Genomic DNA, 15,116 nt, shown 5'->3' with positions numbered 1-15,116 from the left:
GGGATAATAGTAGTGGTATGGGGTTTGGGATGAATGAGAGAGTGGATGTAGAGGATATATTGATAGATGTATAGGGTGAGAAATAGGGTAGTGCATTGGAAAGAGTAGTAGAAAGAAGTTTGAGATGAGTCAGAGAGTTGGGTTATAAGACATATTGAGAGAGATATAGGGTGAGAAAAAGAGTAGTGCATTGGATATGCTGAATTAGAAGAAAGTAATAAATATATAGATCCATAAGTACATGGAAAGAACATAGATGCATAAAGGTAAGTATATGTAGATTAAAGATATTAATAGAGGTATAGGATGATAAATATGGTAGTGCATTGAATATGCTTTTTTAGGCAAAAGTAATAAATATATAGAAACAAGTACATGGAAGGTATATAGATGCATAAGGGAAGTAAGTATATGTAGATTAAAGATGCATTAGATATACTCTGGTTTTCAAGTGTTGTACTTAAAATTGTATTTTATTTATTTTTTAACAACATAATTATTATACATGTTCAGGCAAAGTAATACACAAAGATAGGTACATATCTATAATACAAATAAATGCTTATATACACAGAGGGATATGCTGTATATTTCTGTTTGCATATGGTGCTTATGTGGGGAAGAGCCAATTCTGGAATTGTTTTTTGAAGATAAGGTGGTTGTCTGTGGAACTTATGTTGGGGGGTAATGAGTTCCATATTTTGGCTGCTTAAACAGAGAAGTATGTGCCACCCATTTTTTGTTCTTGTATCTTGGGATTTTGAGGCGAGGTGCAACTCTAGAGCACAGGTTCCTTTGTTGAATGTGGGTCATGATTTTATTCCTGATGAAGAGCGGTCCCATTCCATGTATCAAGTTTCAAGTTTAATGCTTATTGCTTGATTAATTAAAATCATCACAATAACCCCCCTTCATAAGATGAGTGAATTTCATCTACTCAACCAGATAGAAATGTCATGTATACAAATGTACATCTGTGCTCTATCTCCCACGCATTTCATATGTGTAAAATTGTGTTATTATAAAATCATTCTAAATCTATGTTTAGATCAAGTTACAGAAGAGTTAAAATTAAGTACCAACCAAATTAAAAGTATGGAATATGTTACATGCAATTATGATTAATGATCGTCCGCTTGCAATAAGCAGCTGTTGACTAATCTCATAAACTTAACTCCTCGGCAAGACAAGATGCATGACGAACCCTCCAGCCAGCTTATGACTGCTTGTCTGCTAGAGCGGATGTTCAGGTTGATAAAGGTCGCCTTTAGGTATTGTCTCCTTTGGGTTAGCATGGCTGGACATGCGCACAGCAAGTGGGCCAAGGTTTCCTTTTGAAATCCGCATAAGCGACAACGTTCTGAGTTAAAAACTGTCTGTCAAGAAGGGGATAAATCCTTGGAGACGTATCACTTTGGGGGTGATACAAAGCAGCTTGAACATGGAGCTTTTGGCAACTGGTAACCAATGCAGGGCTTTCAAGGCAGGTGAGATGTGGTCTTGCGGTTTGATATGCAAGAGTAGTTTGGCAGGCGAGTTCTGAATCTATTGTAGTCTTTTCATGGTCGTAAAAGCTGATAAGTGGTAGAGGCTATTGGCGTAATCGAGTTTGGACAGAACAAGGAAGACGGTAGCTTGGACCTTGTGTGGAAATCCCAAATGGGGGAGGATTCGTCACAGAGTTTTTATAGTGACAAAGTTTGATCTTGCTAGTGTGCCCACTTGGGCATTCATCGATAGCTTGGAGTCCATGGTCATTTCGAGGTTTCTTACTTCCTTCTATACTTTAGGTGGTGATCTCAGTTCATCAGGCCAGGCGGCAAGTGGGCCATAATGTTTCCAATCGCCACAGGTGTATTTCCGTTTTGGAAGCATTCAATTTGAGATGGCTCCAAGTCATACATTGATCCACAGCTCTGAGACAACTGAAAATTGGGGTTTCCAATGTCTTTAGGGCATTCCAGTTGAAGAAAGTATTAGTGTCATCTGCATAGTTATAGCACGTGAGGTGAAACTGATTGATCAGTATTGGCAATGACTTCATGTAGATGTTGAAAAGCATGGGTGAGAGGATAGAGCCTTAAGGGGCCCCTGTTTTTGTGGAGAATGCTTTGGACGAGAAACGTGGGGTATGGATGACATTAGTTCAGTTTCGTAAGGAAGACGCAATACATTCTAGAGCAGTCCCCAGTAGAATCTGTGGCATTTAATCAAATCAAACATAAGCTGGAAAAGATATTCGCAGCCGATGGACTCCCAATGTCCTCAAGACCCAAAACGGCAAACCTTTCTGTGAATATGAGTGGCTGGACTGTATGAACAAACTAATCATCCATCATCATTAGATTACGCCTCAATAGCTTCAAGCCAATGAATAAGACATGGGAACAGCTGTTGAACACTATGACAACACTGAGCAAGTGCCACACTATCTCCTAGGGATACCAAAGGGGAAGATGGACGGGAGGGTATGAGCAAATCAAACACTCACACCCTGTCAACTGATCCGGGTTTAATCCATCATCATTCTTTAGCTTACTCCACCACCCCAGTTCAGACATGGCCATATGCAAATCAGTCTGACCCTGTGCCTCATGGGAACAGTCCAGCCTGTTGTGTTGGTGTGTGTTGGGCCTCGTTAGGCCTCAGGAAGGCTTGATCGCTTGCGCACGGGCAGGGCGCGCACAGCGATATCACTCAGGCTCACACCAGTGTCCTAGTCGGAAGTGACGTGCACGAGCGCCCGTCCCCCTTTTATTTAACCCCGCAGGCCACGCCTGGCCTGCGGATGTAGGGGTGAGTGCACGTGCATCAACTAGACCGCTACAGTACTACATCCCTATCCAACCATATAAAATTTTCCACAACGGCTGAACATTGGTTCTATCTAGACACAGAGTTCAAACAAAATGCCTCATTACTTGCATGTCCCTTGGTGGCAGCTTCAGGGTCTCAGCATACAGGCATAGTCTTTTAACTTCTGACTCTGGGGTGGATTGGGGCGCAGATTGTACCTCTGGATGTTGCCCCGGCCACCTTCAGTACTTTGATGAATGTCTCTGATGGCATCCAACGGTGTTAGAGATACCCACTCCAGATCAGATCTCTCTGTCTGGCTCTCTGAGAGGGAATTACCTTCCCCTCCCGGCGTTGCAGTTGCAGGTAATTCATTGTCCTCTTCCCTTGCCTCCGAGCATTGTCCTGGCGCTGGTGGTATCACCTTGAACCAGGAGGTGTTCCTTGACACTTCCTCATCACCTTTTCTTGCGGTGACCATGGTGCCTTTTGTAGATGTTACAGTCCAGGTACCCGGCTCATAGCAGGTTTGGAATTTTCCCCCAGGGCGCCTGTTTCGTATGATCACTCGGTTCCCCTGGCTTAGGTGTCTTGGAATGGCTCTCCGGCATTGGATAGCTCGCCGATTAACTTGTCGTCTTCGTTCCTGTGCTTCATCGTTGTTGGTCAGCACCGGTGTCCACCCCGGGGCAGTGGGAAGAAGGTCTCGTCGTTGTCCTTGGACCCTGAGGGTCCATGGACTCCTTTGCGTGGTGCAGTGAGGGGTTCCCCGATATTCCCGTAGGAAGTCGTGTAGTCTCTGTTTGGGATCGGCTTGTTCCACACCGCTATCCGGAACACCTTGTTGAGGGTCCGCATAAATCTCTCAACGTCCCCATTTGCCTGGGGCCATTGAGGTGTGATGCGGCGATGTAGAATACCCCTGGACTTGAGGAACGTGGCAAACTCCCCCCCCCCTGGAATGGCGGTCCATTGTCGCTCCGTATTTCAGCTGGGTATCCAAACATGGAGAACATCTTTTCTAGCACCGGCCCCACATGCGTGAATGCAGTGGAAACAACATTTTCCACTAGTGGGTATTTGGAATAAGAGTCAATGGCCACAAGTGTGTGTCCTTCCCCTGGGAAGCTTCCAAAATCTAGGCTGATCTTGGTCCAGGGAGATGTGCACGATTCTTCTGTGATTACTGATGCGGGTCTCTCAGGGTCGCTCGTCAACTGGCAGGACATGCAGTTTCTCACATATTCCTCCACCATGGTGTCCAGCTCCGGGAACCACACCTTTTCCCTCATACGTGCCTTAATTTTCATCGTGCCTTGGTGACCCCCGTGGGCAAGTTGTGTTGCCCAGTGTCTCAGGCTCTGTGGTATCACCAGTCGAAGTAACACTCCTTCTTCCGTGGCACTTAGCTCATGCCGGACGCGCCAGATCTTCGTAAGTGCCTCTTTGTCTTCTGCAGCCCAGGAGTTGGGTGGGCGTAGGTAGTCGGCCCACGAGCCTTCTCGAACTGCCTGAAGCGACCTCATGTAGATGTTGTCAACGGCAGCTGCTTCCTTGATGTCTTCTATCGTCATGCACTGTGGGCATGCGGTCAGGGCCACCCACTGAGCGTATTCCTCACAGTCGTCGTCCACTGATTCCGGCTCCTGTTGTGAGGGGTGGCGCGACAGATAATCAGCCGGGTTCTTGGCCCCTGGGCGATATACCACCTCCATCTCGTATGGTTGAAGTTGAATCACCCATCGTTCGATGCGCGTGGTGGATGTGGGGCAGTTCCCTTGAAAAGGGGCACGAGGGGTTGATGATCAGTGACCATAACAAAGGAATGTCCTTGTAGATACAAATGGAAATGGCTACAGGCCCATTTGATAGCGAGAGCCTCCCACTCGATTTGTGCGTATCTGGATTCAGTTGGAGTTAGGGCCTTACTGGCGAAGGCTAATGCCGTCCATCGGCAAGGTTCATGTTCTTGAGTTAGGACGGCGCCAAGGCCTACCAGACTGGCATCGACAATCACCTCCGTACGTTTCGCAGGGTCAAAGTAGGAGAGGGTGGCTTTCTCCAAGAGGGCATCCTTGATTCCCTGAAATGCGTCATTCTCCTTCGCGCCCCACTGTCACGTGGCATCCGTTTTGGTTAGTACTCGTAGCGGCTCGCTTCGATAGGCTAGGCCCGGTATAAATCGGCCACAGTAAGTGGCCATCCCAAGAAAACTTCTGACTTCCGTCGGGGACTTTGGCGCTGGGGCATCCTTTATAGCTTTGGACTTCCTCGGGTCGATCTGGATTCCCTCCTGGTTGAAGACATAGCCGAAGAATTCAATCGAGGGTTGAAAGAACTGACACTTTTCTCTGTGGAGTGTCGCTCCATAGGTGCTCAGTCTCTTTAGGACATCCCGAAGGTGCTTGTGGTGTTCTGACGCGGTGGCGGAATGTATCAAAATGTCGTCGCTGACATTTATTACCCCCGGTAATCCAGACAGGAGTTCTCTGATCGCGTTTTGGAACACCTCTGCCGCCGATGAGATGCCGAAGTTTAAACGCTTGTAGCGCCGGAGTCCAAGATGGGTACTAAAAGTGGTGATGAATCGGCTTTTCTCCGCTAGTGGTAGTTGATGGTATCCAGCGTTGAGGTCAATTTTCGAAAACCACTTTGATCCGTTTACGTCAGCCACAATATCGTCCATAGTGGGGGTCAGATGTCTCTCCCTCCGGATGGCTGCATTTGGTAGTCGCATGTCGATGCATAGGCGAATTTCGCCTGGTTGCTTAGGCTTCTCCACAATGACCATAGGCGAGACCCACGGGGTGGGCCCCGTGACTTTTTCTATGACACCTAGGCTCTCCAGTTTCTCAAGTTCCTTTTCCACCAACGGGCGAAGGTGGAAGGGTATCTGGCGGTGACGTAATGCAGTGGGAGCGACAGATTTGTCGATGTGGAGTTTGATAGGTTCACATTTTATGCAGCCCAGGCCTCTGAATAGTTCAGGGAATAATCCCAATAGTTAGTCTACTTGGTGTGCTCTAATGCGATTGGCAAACGCTATTAGTTTCAGGTCGTCAGCTGTGTGACTACTTAGTAGAGTGTCAGCCTCTCGGTTAATGATGTGAACTGTCGCCATTACCTCTGACTCATCAGCCTGAATGGGTATTATGATTTTTCCCTTGAGGGGCAGCGGTGTGTCTGCTCCGTAGGCGAAGATCCTTGTCTTGGATGGCAGTACCTCAGGTCGGGGATGTAGCTTGTTGAATTGTTGTAGGCCCATTACGTTGACAGTGGCGCCAGTATCAATGATGGCCTTAACTTCGTTTTCCCCCATCTGTACAATGCATGTTGGTTGTGGCCGCCGTCGTTGCTTGAGCTCCCGTGCGAACGAAACGATGTACGCCTCTTCATCCTCCGACTTGGAATCGTCGTACACTGTGGGTAGGTGTTTCTCTGCCTTCGCCAGTGGTGGGTCAGTTAGTGACAGTTGACGAACGGCCTTGGTAGGCGTCTGTGATCTCTTGAAGTTCTTGGATTGATTCTTCCTGCGGCAAACCGATGCGAAGTGGTTTGGAATTCCACAATTCGCACATGTTTTACCTTGAGCCGGGCAGTCCTTGGCCGCATGGGGCTCATGGCCGCAGTACCCACACCGGGTTCGGGGTGGATCTCTCCGATATTCTTTCTGTGGTGGTCCACGTGGTCGGGACCGCACGGCATCTGCACGCTCAACCTTGATAGTTTCAGTTTTGATCGGAGCTTTGTGTAAAGCCTGTTCCATGGCAGTGGCTCTGACGTTCGAGAGTTCGTGAGATCTGGCTAGGATTAGGATATCTTCCAAAGAGATCCCTGGTTTGCGTAGGATTAGTCCTCTCAGTGTCTTGTCTCGACACCCTTGAATAATCTGTCTCCTTATGGCTTTTGGTTGGTCCTCGTCGGTGGAGCTAGCTAGTTCCCTGACGCGAGTATGGAATTGGTCCATCGACTCACCCTCCCGCTGACGTGCCTGACCCAACTTGAACACTTCGAAGTCCACGTTCAGTTGGGGGATCAAAATGGCCATTCAGGGCAGCAACAGCCGCATCGTAGCTGTCTGCGGCACCCGTATTAGGTAAATATTTGAAAAGTCTGAATATCTCATCCCCCGCATAGTGAAGTAAAAGTGACCTTTTCACGGCATTGTCTGTCTCTCTCGTGACCACAAAATAATTTTCCAGTCTTTCGAGCCATATTTTCCACCGCGGTGAAGCTGTGGACGGGTCTATCGCCTCACTGAATGGCGGTAGCACCCCCGTTGCGGCGTGCTGAAATGGGATGTTGATAGTGGCTGCTGGCGGATCTTCATCCCCCATGGTGAGAGTGTAAGTGGATGTCGATGAACTATTCCAGGTGTCCTTCTTGCCCCCTTACGCGGTGAGACGACGTGTGCCCCTGCCGGCTCTCTTCCCCTACGGCGTTGTCCTGCGACACCACGTGGCAGCTGCGCGGCTCACCTTGGTCCCTCCGCAAGTTCAGTGGGTCTCCAGCGGCGTGAAGGTGTCGTGTTCCATTCCGGAGTCTTCCTCCAACACCAGGGCACCGACAGTGCCTCTCCGGGGCGTCGCAGTGTAACCCCCGGCCGACCACACGACACACGCGTGATGAATTGCAGGGCGTTTCCGCGTCTCACGCGCAATGCGTGAGCATTGGCAGGTCGTCGCACCGGCCCGCGACTCACGCAGGATGCGTGGCGAATGGCAGGCAGTCGCTTCTGCGGACCGGCCGAGGCAGCAGCAACGTCGCGTCCTCCTCTCCCCTGCAGCGGCAGGGAGAACACCAGGGCCCAGGCGAGGAAGCAGGGATAGGTGCGCCGGCCCAGTGCAAGCAGGCGCCGCAGCCGGCGAACACGCGGTAGGCACCGCGGACGGGAGCAAACAGCTCCGGGCAAGTCTCTGGTGTACGGGCGAGGGTTGGGCCCCCTTCGCTCGTCGCCAATGTTGTGTTGGTGTGTGTTGGGCCTCGTTAGGCCTCAGGAAGGCTTGATCGCTTGCGCAGGGGCAGGGCGTGCACAGCGATATCACTCAGGCTCACACCAGTGTCCTAGTCGGAAGTGACGTGCACGAGCGCCCGTCCCACTTTTATTTAACCCCGCAGGCCACGCCTGGCCTGCGGATGTAGGGGTGCGTGTACGTGCATCAACTAGACCGCTACAGTACTGCACAGCCCTCAACTGTCACAGCCAGCATGATCCCCGGAAACAAAGGTCAACTCAGTAGTATACCAAGGATGCCATGAAACGTGGCGCAAAAAAGGAAAACGGCCCCTGTGACTGCTACAAAGCAGTACAATACAGCAATTACCAGGGTAATATGGGCTCCTAAATGCTCTGCTGCCACTGCACCTGCTGCACCACTGGTGGCTATGCCCCAGGGCCACCAAGGTTCTGCCCAGCAGTCAGTTGTAAACAGACCCTTGCAGGGTCTACTCCAACCAAGGCTCATTCTCATCACCACAGCTGCCTCCATCCCCTGTGCTCCCTCTCTCCCTTCCTCTTCCTGCCTCCTATCCAGGACAGCAAGAGGCAGCAGCCCATCCATAACAACTAAGCTGTCACAACCAAGCCCCGCCCAATCCAAGATGGGCGGGGCCCGGCGACTACATGAGGCGGAAATAAGAAAGACAAGTGAGGGAAACTGAGCCAATCAGCACTTCAGAATTCTGAATGGCGCTCTCGGATTGGCTGCGTCGCCCTGTTCTCAGGTTACCTAATCCAACAGCAGCACCGCCCCTCGCAGGAGACTCCCAGAATGTGTCATCCGTGGGCTTGGTTGTGGTGCGACCCGGAAGTGCTAGAATCACGGACAAATGACACCCGTTAAGGACCCCCTGCGGACGGCGAATATGAGGCGGACTTCACGGACGGGCCGTGTGAGTAGTGTATAGGCGGTCCCTTCACGTAAAGCACGTATACGCCTCGGTTGGGGGTAGTAAGCGCTCTGCAAAACCTGTAAATTCCATCCCTGCTAATTGTAAATATTCCAGAGAGGTTTTGCAGATAAAAGCTTCTTTTGTATTTGTTAATTGACAGCATTGAGATAATGGGTATTTTAGGACCGAGAGAGAAAACTGAGTTGGACAAAAGCCACATTTAAAGAAGCGGAAGTCGGGTTGGGAGAAGGAAGAATAGCACTTTTTGCAGCCCCGGACATACATGTTACATATTGCCATGAATGTCAATTTTTCACAGTACATGTCTCATGAACATGTGGGCAGGCCTGCATTTTCCATTATCACGTACTGCAAAGTGTTATATTTTAGAGGTTCCCAGAAGAGAAGCTGCTAATCTGCGAGGATCGCATTATATAAATACTAACCTACACATTTATGTACCGAAATATGTGCAAAATATGGATGTGAACTCCAGATGAAAATATGCATGCCTGTGTGTTTCCAGGAGGCAGGCAGATAAAGCGGAATGAAGTAGAAAGACCCACAGGCATGAAAGACTGTAGTCGTCCTTGGATTATATTCTCCACTCCACCAAGATGTTGATTTATTTTACCTTCTGTCAGGATCACTTTTGGTTAACTGTATTCAGTTACTAGCCATTTCTATTATTAATAAACTTGTCAGGGCGTTTTTAAGTCAACAGAGATATTCAGTTTCAGTTTGCAGATGTTATAGAGGTGGAGCCCTCAGACTGCAGGTCTATCTCTCCGATTATTGAGCTGGGCAATCATTTTATAGGGATCTAATATGTTATTAAGTGAAATCGTTATGTTGAGTAGATCAACTAAGAGAAGCTAAAACATTGACAATGTTATTTGAACTAACAACCATAGGTTAGTTGCGAGAAGGTTTCTAATCTGGTTACAGTCATTTTATGAATTATTTAAAGAAATGACATGGGACTGTGGGGTTACCTCTGCGGTCAGTAGACGTATCTCAGTGATATCATGGAAGAGTTGTGTGTGTTGAGGTGGGGATGACTGGGCTGGATGACGGTGCGTTAAGATGCGACCTGGTAACAGAGAGCAGAATATTGGGTATTTTTTTCTTTCGTTTTCTTGTTGGAATTGAGTTGAACCCTGTGGTTGTGACGGTACATCGGGCAGCAGCATTCAAAGCCCAGGGATTTTCATTTAAAGAATGTGAAATATACAAGTGCAGTGTCACTTTATTATATTGTTGATTAAGAATGATTTGTTGCAAGTGGGTATTGTAGTTGATGAGAGATGGTATGTCATGCTTTACTTTTCAGTGCTCAGTGGTGTGCACTTGAATGTATGGTTGGAGCGGACAGGTTGGGAGGATGACGATAAAACGGGCAGGACTTTGATTTCTTTCCTGAACAATACGAGTGTGGGGTCTGTGTCAGATGAAGCTGGATATTGTAGTGAGGGAGTATAAGTTGTGTGTTATCTGCGTAGGCGAGGATGTTGATGTGTGCACGTATGACGTTGGCCAGAGGGATCACCCATGTCAAAAAGGAAGATCATCCTGGAGTCATTCTGGACTCATCTGATGATTACAGTCAGGCTATTCCCGCAATTATCTGGGGAAGTCATCTCAAGCCATCCTGAAGTATGCCTGTAGGACAAAACATGTAAATGTGATGACGAACCTAGACTCATCACAAAAACTACAGTAGGATGGTGTTCTGATGATTTCTACTGGCAGGGAGTGATTACCTTTTACAACTCCACGAATACTAATTGACAACTTCAGGATGAGGGAGAATTACTCCAGGATGGGTTCTAGCTAATTTAAGGATGACTGTCAATTATTCCAGGATGATCCTATCACCGCTCCAGGATGGAAGTGGATTACTCTGGAATGATCCCATGACAATTTCTGGATGAGTGTGGATTATTCCTGGATGATCCTATGACAGCTTCAGGATGGCTATTGATTACATCAGAATGGCCCCATTATATTTTCAGAATGAGTGTTGATTACTCTAGGATGACGTGGTGAAAGGGAGGCATGTTTTTGTCCTTGATATTTGGATTTAAGCGGGAACTCCAAGACAAGTTCATTTTCACAGTCTGATGCGTCATTTTTATTTGTGGATTTTTGATGAAGGACACTAGCCATCCCTGCTAAAAGGGCCAGGTTTTCAAGTTTCTGCAAATTCATCCGCGAACTTGCATCACCAGGCTGAGAAGTTGTGCTTTCAGCATGAGCTTTGTTACCAACTCTTATATAATCCAGTCCACTCTGCTTGGCTTTTTTGTCCTTGCCTCTTTTCTCTGCAATTTCTTCCTCTTGTAGTTCGCGTAACACCCTCTTAAGTCTACCAGCGCTTCCCCGATTGCCACAGTCCATTAACATCTGCCTTTTCTCCAGTGCCCTTTGAAGTAACACCTGTTTTAGACCCTCTGTTGTGCCAGAATAGCTTGCAATTATCTCTTGAAAAATATCCTGAATCATTAGACATTGTTTCTTCACTAAAAAAAAGCAAGAGAAAAAAATATATATTTACATATAAACTTCAAAACAGAAAAGAACACATTGACCACTTGCAATATATCTTCACGCTCTAGCCATAATATATAAATAAAGAGGTATTGATAATAAAGGACAAATGTACAATCTATCCATTAACCAAGTAAGTAAGTTTTCCTTAATAGACAGTACACATTGTAAGCCTGAACTTGAACCTCCTGAAAATAGTTTATCCAAAAATAGCTGCCTTATAGTAGTGCCACAAGCTAAACGTTTCAGTCCTTTTCATAAGTGTTACATTTGTCTCTGGAGAGCAATCCAAGGCATATGTGGGGACATGCATGTACATTTTTACTGTCCATTATTGGATTAATTAATCACAAATGTAGGTTTTACTGAAACAGGTTGGTAATTTGTACCGTTATCCTGCAGTTGCAAACTTATTATAAAGGTTTACTTATTGTGCTTACCAGATGATTGGAACAGAATCATAGCTTTAAAATCTCTCTCTTCGGTGATTGGCCAACCAGCTTCATCTACAAAGAACTTCCCCGGGATTGTCCAAAAGCAGGAAGTCACCATCTTTTCGAACACACACAGAATGATCGCAAGTGAAAAACAGGACGTTGAATGAAGCCATGATTATGTCCTGCTAGATATAAAAATCAGGAATTAGTTTGTGTGTGGTTTAAGTTTCAGAGGTAAAATACAAAGCATATCAAACTGATTAACAGATTTAAATTGGAGAAAAGCACCCCAAAAAGTACACTGACCTGGTGCAATTTCTATCTAATATGCCTAGATTGTGGACTACAAAGAAGTGTTTGGGCATGCACTGAAGGCCATTGAGGAAATTACCTAATATCAACTTTCTTTTTGGAGAGCCAGAGTGTATGCTTAGGTCTTGCTGCTCGGGACAAATAGTAATAGCAAAGTAGAGGCATTATGAGAGAAATAGAAGAACTATCAATAAGTGAACTTTCACTCTGGGGTTTGTGACGGGAAATCAAGTTACCTATCCCCGCAGATGCATAGAGAGTCAGATGCCTGCTACCCTCTGCCCACCGGCACCCCCAACATGAAAGGACAAGCGTTAAAAATGCAATAGGTTTCACCTTCTATTAAGCTAAAAATATTAGCTTTGCTAGTAGTATTGTATGTTAATTGTGCAATATGTAATGGCTTTATAAATGAAACAAAAGGCATTACAATGGCAAATACATAAAGCAAAAGCATTGGCATAGCCAATAGGTCTCCCCTCTGGGACCTTATAAGTGTTTTGCCAGAGGTGTTTGGAAGTTTGGTAAGAGATGCAATTTAACATAAAGGGATCCCATACCTCGTTGACACATGCAGTACCCGCAGTTCAAACGAGAAGAGGGCATGGGGAAACCTCTTATAAGATCTCAATCAATGGGGAAGGCACGCGTTACTGCAACTTGTGCGTGCTTCCACCTTATAAATATTTAACACATGATCCGAGGCAGTTGAATGCGAGAAGGGAGAGAGCGCGCAAGGGGGGGAGGTGAGAGAGAGAGAGAGAGAGAGAGAGAGAGAGAGAGAGAGAGAGAGAGAGAGAGAGAGAGAGAGAGAGAGAGAGAGAGAGAGAGAAAAGGCGCGAGAGAGAGAGAAGGCGCGAGAGAGAGAGAGAGAAAGAGAAGGCGAAAGAGAGAAGGAGAGAGAAGGAGAGAGAAGGAGAGAGAAGGCGAGAGAGAGAAAGAGAAGGCGAGAGAGAGAGAAAGAGAAGGCGAGAGAGAGAGAAAAAGAAGGCGAGAGAGAGAAAGAGAAGGCGAGAGAGAGAAAGAGAAGGCGAGAGAGAGAAAGAGAAGGCGAGAGAGAGAAAGAGAAGGCGAGAGAGAGAAAGAGAAGGCGAGAGAGAGAGAGAAAGCAAGAGAGAGAGAAAGAGAAGGCGAGAGAGAGAAAGAGAAGGCGAGAGAGAGAAAGAGAAGGCGAGAGAGAGAGAGAAAGAGAAGGCGAGAGAGAGAGAGAAAGAGAAGGCGAGAGAGAGAGAAAGAGAAGGCGAGAGAGAAAGAGAAGGCGAGAGAGAGAGAGAGAAAGAGAAGGCGAGAGAGAGAGAAAGAGAAGGCGAGAGAGAGAGAAAGAGAAGGCGAGAGAGAGAGAAAGAGAAGGCGAGAGAAAGAGAAGGCGAGAGAAAGAGAAGGCGAGAGAGAGAAAGAGAAGGCGAGAGAGAGAAAGAGAAGGCGAGAGAGAGAAAGAGAAGGCGAGAGAGAGAAAGAGTAGGCGAGAGAGAGAAAGAGTAGGCGAGAGAGAGAGAAAGAGAAGGCGAGAGAGAGAGAAAGAGAAGGCGAGAGAGAGCGAGAGAGAGAAAGAGAAGGCGAGAGAGAGAAAGAGAAGGCGAGAGAGAGAAAGAGAAGGCAAGAGAGAGAAAGAGAAGGCGAGAGAGAGAGAAAGAGAAGGCGAGAGAGAGAGAAAGAGAAGGCGAGAGAAAGAGAAGGCGAGAGAGAGAAAGAGAAGACGAGAGAGAGAAAGAGAAGGCGAGAGAGAGAAAGAGAAGGCGAGAGAGAGAAAGAGAAGGCGAGAGAGAGAGAAAGAGAAGGCGAGAGAGAGAGAAAGAGAAGGCGAGAGAGAGAAAGAGAGAAGGCGAGAGAGAGAGAAAGAGAAGGCGAGAGAGAGAGAGAAAGAGAAGGCGAGAGAGAGAGAGAAGGCGAGAGAGAAAGAGAAGGCGAGAGAGAGAGAGAGAAAGAGAAGGCGAGAGAGAGAGAAAGAGAAGGCGAGAGAGACAAAGAGAAGGCGAGAGAGACAAAGAGAAGGCGAGAGAGACAAAGAGAAGGTGAGAGAGACAAAGAGAAGGCGAGAGAGAGAAAGAGAGAAAATAGGAAATATTAATGTGATTTATCTCAGGGCTCGATCCCTCAGTACTTTAGCAGTAGGTCAGGTTGTAACTGGATAATATATGGCTGGGATCGATAGTGGCAGATGTAACAAGACCGGCTTCATTTTTACAGAGATCTTAGCGGTCAAGGCTAAATTAGCGCAAACAGGGAATACGTAATTGGCGGTCTCAATAATATATACAAACGAGTTAAAAACATTGCATGCACATGGAACGAAACCAGAATGATAGCCTTTTTTGCGAAAGTAGATATTGCAAGATGTTGGAATGCGTCGGACTACGTTTCCTAAATAGGGCGTAAACCTCAATCGCCACAGGCAACCAGGCCTTTCAATTACACAAATACCAAACAAAATAAAGAACCAGCATTACAACGGCTAAGTTATTTGAAGCATTTATCCTTATGCTTTGAAACGCATCCATGAAAACTGCCAGTGTTTTAGAAGATGTGCTGCTCTGCACACTACACAGCTTGGGGAACGTGACCAGGATTCAACAATAGAGCACACATTCATTTAGTAATGAAGGCTCACTACAAGTTGCAAGGACACAAGTAATGCTCAACAATATACAATATTCACATAAATAAATGTGTTTAGCCTTCTTTGATTGACAACTTTTCAGTAGATCGAAAACTGTTCCATTTGGTCGAGAATCTTGAATACACGCAGGTGCACTTGGAACCAACATGGGACCTACAATATCCGGGCAGTAATTTATCTTTCCTTACGGCGAAGAACTTGCTGCAAAACACATTTTTTAGGCTTTTTGCAATTTTCTACAACTTACACAGGCACGCACTACGTCACACATACACAAAAATACACATGCTCAAACACAAAAATACACATGCTCAAACACAAAAGGTGCATATTAAACAAGCAGGCAGGCTGATACAGACAAACATCAAACACACATAATACACACACATTGCAACGCAGGTATTCATTATAACACGTACGAAGCACACACATGCAGGGAGCTGCGTCTGAATCCATCTGTCCCTTTAATGGCCATTGCACTCACGGCAATCTTCGTTCTTGCCGCAGAACAA

The 15,116-nt window shown here is 46.7% G+C and overlaps 1 protein-coding gene across 4 annotated transcripts; it reads right to left on the bottom strand.

The window, feature by feature from the left end:
* Window positions 1-462: 462 nt before the first annotated feature.
* LOC144785863 (uncharacterized) lies at window positions 463-15,114 on the bottom strand. 4 transcript variants are annotated; one of them, XM_078664714.1, is made up of 3 exons: window positions 15,035-15,114; window positions 11,679-11,857; window positions 463-11,210 (listed from the first exon to the last, which is right to left on the bottom strand). In XM_078664714.1, exon 3 carries the CDS (start codon window positions 6,842-6,844, stop codon window positions 5,801-5,803), a length of 1,044 nt encoding a protein of 347 aa, XP_078520840.1. In that variant the 5' UTR covers window positions 6,845-11,210; window positions 11,679-11,857; window positions 15,035-15,114; the 3' UTR covers window positions 463-5,800. The 4 variants fall into 4 exon arrangements, with proteins under 4 accessions (XP_078520840.1, XP_078520839.1, XP_078520842.1 ...); XM_078664713.1 differs by having other exon boundaries at window positions 15,024-15,102; XM_078664716.1 differs by having other exon boundaries at window positions 7,859-11,210.
* Between the last annotated feature and the right edge of the window lie 2 nt (window positions 15,115-15,116).

This window comes from Lissotriton helveticus, chromosome 10, assembly GCF_964261635.1.
Source record: "Lissotriton helveticus chromosome 10, aLisHel1.1, whole genome shotgun sequence".
NCBI classification, from domain to species: Eukaryota; Metazoa; Chordata; class Amphibia; order Caudata; family Salamandridae; genus Lissotriton; species Lissotriton helveticus.
The sequence above is the reverse complement of the archived record's forward strand: the minus strand, read 5'-3'. Positions and strand labels throughout refer to the sequence as shown.